General features: G+C 39.2%; 1 protein-coding gene across 1 annotated transcript; it reads left to right on the top strand.

The window, feature by feature from the left end:
* The first annotated feature begins 4497 nt into the window (after positions 1-4497).
* On the top strand, positions 4498-7225 carry LOC118854590 (60S ribosomal protein L36a-like). The gene is made up of 2 exons (XM_036764941.1): positions 4498-4585; positions 6406-7225. The coding sequence occupies exons 1-2, from the start codon at positions 4498-4500 to the stop codon at positions 6867-6869; spliced, it is 552 nt and encodes a 183-aa protein (XP_036620836.1). The 3' UTR covers positions 6870-7225.
* Positions 7226-9020: the final 1795 nt, after the last annotated feature.

The following is a 9020-nucleotide window of genomic DNA, read 5'->3' as shown; positions in this document are numbered from 1 at the left end:
CCCTTCCCTCCTCATCAGTGCATAGATAACTCCCAGGTATGGACTTACTCAGGTATCATCACTGCTTCTCTTCTTCCCCCAATGCCATCTCAGGGCTTCTGTGGAAGAACTAGCAAAGTTAAAGTGGAAAGAGAAAGAAGAAGAGAAACTAAACCCACAGAGTGATTCTTCCCTGTGTTCTTCTACCTTAAGGTTTATTCCTTGTGAATCAACCTTTCAACTTCCATCACAACAGTGTCCTTAGCCCCTGTCCCATTTCTTTAACAACCTGCTTGAGATCCCACCCCACTTCCTACTGCACAGCTCCTTCTTGGTTCTTGTGATGAAATGTTAATTATTCCTCTGATCAGGAAACTAGTCTCACTTCAGGCCTTTGAGTACCTGAAAACACATTATGATCACTTCAAGTAGGTCTATCCATCTCTATCTACCTATCTACACACACACACACACACACACACACACACACACACACACACATACATTTATGTATATAGTGATGAGAAATATATGTATGTGGGTAAGGATAGAGAAAAATAAGAGTAAATCTTTCTTAACTTCATTTTTGTTGTTCTTTTATTTTAGTGGGGGAGTGTTGGAGGGAAGGGGATGAAGTTACATTATTGACAGGAATAAAGCCCTCAGAAACCATCATAATAGATGTATGGTCACTTCATGGAAAAGACAAGAGGCAGAACTCTGCATCACTACATTTTCTGTTGTTGTTTTGGTTTGTATTTTGTTTGGTTTTGTGTTGTTTTATTTCTTAATAGTGCATCAGTGAAAATAGAAGCCATAACTAGAAGAAATATATAGATACAATAGAAAAGAAAACAGGTTGGCCAATCATTGGATTCTTGAAAGAAAGGAAAAAAGAAGGAATGATTAGTGTGCCAGTTGCAAATATAATATTGTTTAGTAAGTGTTTATACAAAAGAGATTCTGTAGCTTAGAGACCATTGAGCTAAATTCCTTCATTTTACGGATGATCAAAATGAGGCTCAGAGAAGATAACAAAGCTAGTAAAGGTCTGAGGAGGCCTCATCCTCATTCTCAAATTCTACCTTTACAAGACTTATAGAATAAATCTAGTACATATAGTCCTTTTTCTAAAAAAAGTAGAAGACTATCTATACTGATATTGCAGTATATAAATTTATTAATTTTCAACCAGATAAAAGTAAAAAGTTTCTTGATTTCTTTAATAAAAATTCTTCTCAGTTCAAAATAAGACTTGAGGGTTACTGAGATGTTGAAAGTTTACCACGGTTGTCTTATTGCTACAGTAGATAGTATGTTATATTGTGATAACATGTTTAATCAGTTAGTGACTCAAATTTTCCTTAAGGACTTGCTCAACTAGCTGTCATTTCTTAGATGTGAGTACTTCCCCCATCATCACTATTGACTTTTAAGACAGTCTTTGAGAATTGCATTGATTATGAAGTTGGTCACCATGCAGCCAGTGTGGTGATGTCTCTTTTCCCTTATCTAGCAGTGGTATAACTAACCTTGTGAAATAAGGGCATTATCTCAGGGCACTAAAATTTAGAGGCTACTTGAAGCAGTTGCAGTCCTTCTGCAGCTGAAAAACAACCGAACTTAGCACCTAAAGAGCAGGGATCGTAAACCAAAATAGGAAGCTACCAGGTAACTATCATTTTTAGCCTGTGCATTGGTACCTCAGATAAGTTATTCTCTGTTGGCACCTCACTCCCTTTGTCACCATAATAGCCATCCCTGAATCTGTGGAGGGTATGTTACTTACCTCAGGCACTTGCAAAAATTGCTAGTTATATGTCTTTGGGCAAGTTACTTAACCTTCTTAGCCCTCTGTACCTTCAACTGTAAAATGAGTCAATTGGACTGACTACATCAATAGTAACTCAGATAAGTCATTTTCTGGTGATACTGCCTCTGATGCCACAGCTATCTCAGAATTATCTGCAGATATATTTCATTCCCCTTACCTGAGGCACTTGCAAAAATTACTAGTTAGGGCCCTTGGACAACACACAAGTAGCTCATTGCTGAGCCCAGCCTATATGCATTTCTAGGCTAGAGGAAGCTGATTTCCACTGGGAAAAAGAAAGGTTATCTCTTTGTCATAATTAGCTTCCAGAGCAGCACTTTAAGGGGGGTGAAGTATAACTGAGAGTGTGTTATCAAAGGTAGGCAATATTTTATCAGTTTGCTACTCATACTTAGTCAGAAAGATATTTTTATTATGACTACTGTAAATCAATATACTTTGAGGACTTATTTATCAATGTTGCAAAATATCTCATCTATATACCATAAACAAATATTACTGAGAATAGACAGAAGTAAGTATACTGCTAGTAATTTTTTTCCAAAAGTACTTAGTAGATGTAAATGAGAAAGAACACACTTGCAGATGTGTATCTACTGAAGTAACAAGATAGAAATGTACAGGCAAATGAGACATTAAAATAAATGCTACTAGAGTTTTGGAAATAGGAGTAATGATAATAGTTTTATTATGTGCTAATTTACAATTGTATACATTTTGAGCGTCATAACAACCCTAAAAAGGTATATACTAGTATCTCCATTTAACAGGTAAGGAAACTGAGGTAAAGGTTATTATGACTTGTCCAGGATCCCAGCTAGTAAGTGTCTAAGACTGGATTAGAACTCACCTCTTCCCGATTCTAGGCCCAGCACTCTATCCTCCAAACCATCAAACTTGCTTCCCACCTAGCCCCTGTAGTCATCATTGAGAAATCATTGTGAAAAGAAGCACACTTTCCTCATCATCACCACCAGCAACTGTTGAACAAATGCTGCCACCAGGCAGGAGGGCATAGGAGCTCTAGAGTAGCCACACACCCCACCTCATCAATTATTTTCCCAGCCCAGCCCTCATAACGATAATATGTGGAAGCAACTCTTGTGGAGAAAGGTCCAGTCATTTCCACTAACTGCCAATTAAATCAATTGCCCCCATTGGGCAGGCAAGGCAGCCTAACTAAAGAAGCAAGGTGCCCTGCTGCAGAGGCAGGCAGCAGTTCATGCCAAGCACGTCAAGCTATGACTGATTGCCATTTACCCTCAGACCCTGAACCTAAGAACCTTGGAAACAGCAATACTCCCAGGCCAGTGCCCTTAGACATCATGCTAGCAAACAATGTCTGTGCAAATGTAGCCTGGCAAGTATTCCTGGATGTGCTATAGTCACAGATGCTGAAGACCCAGAAAAGAAAATTCTTGTGACCAAAGACCTAGGCACTGTCAAATAGCTCAGCTTCAGAAACCAATATGAAATGTCATTTAAGAATAGGCATTTATCATCTTAAACATTCAAAGTCCTTGATTCAGTGAGATTCCATCCTCCTCCTCTAGCTTAGTCTTTTAGGCCAGTGGCAAAGCATTAGACAAAACTATGAATCATCCCATTTTTCTTAAAACTTTCCTTAAAGCCTAAAGATTTTCAAAATTCTAAAAATATCATTTTTATTTTTAAACTGATTAAGGTACACACTTAGGGTTTATTGATATCTTCATTCTTCCCCATGCTGAGATCCTTCAAAGCTGTCTAAATCAAATTTAAGAAGGTAAAGCTTCTCATCTTTCAAAGCTCTTTATGACTCTGACACTGACTATATCTCTTCTTTTATCTTGTCTGTTCCCCCCCCCATGCTTTCTTCTCTTCTACTCAACCAATTTTTGGCACTTTTTCTTAGACACTTTTAATATTTTTAAAGTCTCCTCGATCTAGGCCTTAAAGCTGCATTTCCCTTCCCTTTCAAATCATTCTTCTAACCTTATATCTTTTAAGAAGCTTTTTCCCCTAACTCAGTAGTAAAATTATCTAATTGGATTTTATTTCATTGGAATAACAACAAGCATAATAGTGCTAATAATAACTAATATTTATAAAGCTCTTTAAGGTTTGCAAGGTGCTTTATGTACCTGATCTCATTTGGTCCTCACAACAACTCTGTGAGGTAGATACTGTCATAATCCCCATTTTATAGATGAAACAAATTGAGTCTCACAAATTTTAAGTGACTTGCTCAGGGTTACAAACAGACAGTATATGTCAGAAGCAGGACTTGAACCCATACATTTGTGGCACTGATTGCAGTCACATATCTGCTGTGTAACACTGCCTGTAAAGGACATTGGTGGGACCATGAGGATAAAATTGGAGCTCTTAATATTATTATAACTTAACATTTCCTACGAGGCTCTTGGGAGCCGAAATGGCAGAGTAAGCAGTAAATGCTGTAGTTCTTTAATGTTGACCTCCAAACAACCATAAAATAGTGTCCTAGAACAAATCCTGGAATAGCTGAGCCAGCAGGAAGATAGGGTAGAGAGGTCTTTTAGCCTGGGAGACTAGGAGGATCATCAAGAAAGGTCCATCACATTTGAGTAAAAGGAGAACACATTCCAGGACAGGAAGCATCCCAGCAAGCCAGCAGCAAGCCCACCTCAGAAAACCAGTGGAAGATCCTGATCCTCGGTGTGATGGATCAGGCAAATGCCATCACCAGGACCCCCATGTGCCTTAGAATAGCCAGGGGAACCAGCAGAGTCCAGCTCCAAGGATCATCAGGTGCTTCAGTGTAGCCCTGGGCAGGCAGGCATCCTGCAGCTTGTCAGACCTCATCTGCTTCCCCCCAGCCCAGGATGGAATGATATCTTCTGGTGGCTGGACCTCCACATGCTTCAGTGTAGCCCCCAGGAAATACAGAAAAACCCAGCCTGGCCTCAGCGCATGCCAGACATCACCACTAAGGCCCCAGCTCAGCACCAGGTGAGCCACTAGACCTCTATAGCTTTCAGCAGCACCAGCCACTCCCACCCTATCCCCTCAAAACAGCACCCAGAATCCCCCAGGGGCCTCAGGGTAACATGAGTGCAGCACCAGCAAACAGCCAGGGCTTGTAGCCACTAGTACAAGAAGACTGAGGCAGATCCACTTCCACCCTGGGAGCAGAGCTCAAATTTAAAAGAAAAGTAAAAGGCCAAAAGAAGATGAGTAAAACAACGACAACAACAAAAGAAATCTGACCATAGAAAGTTATTACTATGACAGGAAAGACCAAGACACAAACTCAGAAGAGGACAAAAATAGCAAAATGCCTATGGGCAAAACCTCAAATTAAAATGGGAAGTGGTCTCAAGCGCAGAAAGAACCAATAGAAGAACTCAAAAAGGAACTTAAAAATCATATAAGAGAGGTAGAAGAAAAATTGGGAAAATGAATGAGACAGATGCAAGAGAATTATGAAAAAAGAGTCAGCAGCTTGGAAAACTGCTTAAAGAGTAGAATTGGCCAAATGGAAAAGGAGAGTGGTAAAGAAAACGACTCCTTGATGAGTACAATTGGCCAAGTGGAAAAGAAAGTACAAAAGGAACATAACACCTTAGAAATTAGAATTGGGCAAGTAGAAGCTAATGACTCTATGAGATATGGTGAATCAATCAAACAAATTCAAAAGAATGAAAAATAGAAGACAATGTAAAATACCTCATCTGAAAACAACTGACCTAGAAAAGAAATCAATGGGAGACAATATCAGAATCATTGGATGACCTGAAAGCCATAATCAAAAGGAGGATTTAGACAGCATTTTTCAAGAAATTATCAAAGAAAACTGCCCTGACACCCCGGAAACACAGCACAAAATAGGCATTGAAAGAATCCACTGATCACCTCAGGAAAGAGATCTCAAAAGAAAAAAAAAATTCCAGGGAACATTATATCCAAATTTCAGAATACCAGGTCACAGAAATTATATTATAACTGGCCAGAAACAAACAATTCAGATATCACAGAGTCACAGTCAGGACCACACAGGACTTGGCTGCTGCAACATTAAAAGATTGGAACATGATATTCTGGAGGGCAAAGGAGCTAGGGCTATACCAAGAATGACTTATCTGGCAAAATTAAGCATAATACCTCAAGGGAAAAAATGGTCATTCAACAAAATAGAAGGATTTCTAACCTTCCTAAGGAGAAGACCAGAACTAACCCAAAAATTGTCCTCCAATATCAAAACCCAAGAGAACCCTAAAAAGGGAAAAGGGGGAAAGAAAACATAAGGGGTTCAGTAGAGCTAAACTTTTTACATTGCTACATGGGAAGATGATGCTTGTAACTCTTAAAAATTGTATCAAAAACAGTAAAGATAAAAGGGATATACATTGAGGGTGTGAGTATAAGGTAAATTTGAGGGAATGACATAAAAAATAAAGAATGAGAAAGGTGATGTTTTACTTTTGTACTTTCTTTTCCACTTGGCCAATTGTACTCTTCAAGGAGTTGTTTTCTTCAGTGGATTTTTGTATCTCCTTTTCCATTTGGCCAATTCTGCTTTTTCCAGTCTATTGACTCTTTTTTTTTTATAATTATCTTACGACTCGCAGTCTTCTGCCGTCATCCTTGGGAATCGGTCGTCCTCTCCGGCTCGTCGTCGTCCTCGGCCGAGCGCTCGCTCGTGAGCGCTCGGCCGAGGGATCCCAGCGGCCTGGACATCAGAGAAGCCCGGTCAGAAGCGCAGCGCTGCTCTTCAGTGAACGTCCCCAAAACCCGCAGAACTTTCTGCCAAAAGTGCGGCAAGCACCAGCCTCACAAAGTGACGCAGTACAAGAAAGGCAAGGATTCCCTGTACGCGCAGGGGAAAAGGCGATACCATCGGAAGCAGAGTGGCTATGGTGGTCAAACAAAACCAATTTTCCACAAAAAGGCAAAGACCACAAAAAAGATTGTACTGAGGCTTGAATGTGTGGAACCCAACTGCAGGTCTAAGAGGATGCTTGCCATTAAGAGGTGTAAGCATTTTGAACTGGGAGGAGATAAGAAGAGAAAGGGCCAAGTGATCCAGTTCTGAATTTCATTGTTTTTGTCTTATTAGGAAAAATCCATTCCATTCCATTCCTTGGTTTTGTGTTTTCTGTCTTGGAAAGGAAGAGGCTTGAGTAAAACCAAGTCTTCTACTATGTGAAGCTTTTCCCATGTGGGAAAAGTTCTTGAGGATGTGACTGAGTGTTGTAACTTTACTCATCTACTTAATGAGATTTGTGTCATGGAGAGAGAGCCCAGCTGGACATTTCTGGGGGCCTGGGGGCCTTGGTTATTAGTACTATGGCTAAAATCGTTACTGACAGCCTGGATTCCCAGACAAATTGGGAGTGGGGAAATTAAGGATACAAAGTAATAAAGATAGGGATAGCTAGCCCCTATTTTATAGGCTACCAGCAAATCAGAAGTAATTCACCTTCAGGGATTGCCCTGTTTTTTAAATATTAATGAAGTAGTTTCCCATATCTATTTGGGTTGTTACGATTCTTTGTGGAAATTAATAATGATTGAATTGCCTGGCCATTAAAGGGATGGCCTATTAATTGAAAACTCATTTGTACCTTGCTTTCAGAGTATTAGTCAAGTGACTTCCCATATCTGAAGGGATGGCCTGTTAACTGAAAACTGTTATCAATTGTGTTTTAGGGGTGGGTGAAATGACAGCTGGTCAAGGCTTGGAACAGTAAAAAAATGGAGGTCATTATTTCTTTATTTTACATCATTTTTTGTATTACATAAACCCATATTAGGCTTTAAGCCCTCTCCAGGGCAGAATGTTTGTCTGTGTCTATCTTTGTATCTTGGCACGGTGCAAGCACCATGCCTTTCACACTAAAGGTGCTTAATAAATGTTGAGTCTTCCTAAAAATAAAAAATAAAAAAAAATAATTATCTTACATCACTCTCATGTGTACTGGGTGAAGAAGGAAGGGAGAAGTAGAATGGTGTAAGTTATCTCACATGAAGAGTAAAGACCTATGACAGTGGAGAGGAAGATGGTTGATTGAATCTCACTCATCAGTATTGGCTCAAAGAGTAAATAATATACACAATCAGTTGAATATAGAACTCTATCTTACCCAGGGAGGGTAGGAGGGGAGGAGCTGAAGTAAAGAGGGGAGGAGATAGGTGGAGACTGACAGAAGAGAGGACAGACCAGGGTAGGTGGCAGACAAAAACAAAACATTGGTGATGTGGGAAAGGGTGAAAGGAGAGAGGACAAACTGAAAGAAGAACAGGATGGAGGCCAATACACAGGTAGTAATCATAACTGTGAATGGGATGAACTCTCCCACAAAATGGAATTGATTAGCAGAGTGGATCAAAAACCCAAATCCTACAATATATGGCTTATGACAAACATACTTGAAGTAGAGTAACACAGAGAGGCAATGGTCTGGAGCAGAATCTATTATGCTTCAGCTAAAGTAAATATGCAGGGGTAGCAATACTTATATTAGATAAAGTAAATGCAAAAATAGAGCTTATTAAAAGATGTAAAGAAGGATACTACATCTTGCTAAAAGGTACCACAGACAATGAAACAATCAAATTGGAAGAGCAAGGGATAATCTATCTGTCAGATCTATGCAGAAGGGAAGAATTCATAACCAAACCAGAGGGACCATTAGAAAATTTAGAATAGATAAAGTTTATCATATTAAATTGAAAAGCATTTATACAAACAAAACCAATGGAACCAAGATTAGAAGGAAAGCAGAAAGCTGGGAAACCATCTTTACAGCAAGTGTCTCTGATAAAGATCTCATTTCTCAAATATATAGAGAACTGAGTCAAATTTATGAGAATACAAGCTATTAACCAATTGATAAATGGAACAGGCAGTTTTCAGATGAAGAAATCAGAGCTATCTATAGGCATGTGAAGAAGTGCTCTAAATAATTTTTGATTAGAGAAATGCAAATTAAAATAACTCTGAGGTACCACCTCACACCTATCAGATTTGCTAATATGACAAAAAAAAAAAAAGGAAAATCATAAATGTTAGAGAGGACATGGGCAAATTGGGACACTTATACACTGTTGGTAGAGTTGAGATCTGATCCAACCATTCTGCCAGGCAATTTGGAACTATGTCCAAAGGGCAACCAAACTGTGCATACCCTTTGATACAGCAATACCACTAATATGTCTATATCCCAAAGAAAACATAAAAAAA

This window comes from Trichosurus vulpecula, chromosome 6 (genome assembly GCF_011100635.1).
Source record: "Trichosurus vulpecula isolate mTriVul1 chromosome 6, mTriVul1.pri, whole genome shotgun sequence".
In the NCBI taxonomy this organism is placed as follows: domain Eukaryota; kingdom Metazoa; phylum Chordata; class Mammalia; order Diprotodontia; family Phalangeridae; genus Trichosurus; species Trichosurus vulpecula.
Note: the sequence above shows the minus strand (reverse complement) of the source record. Positions and strands in the feature narration are given on the sequence as shown.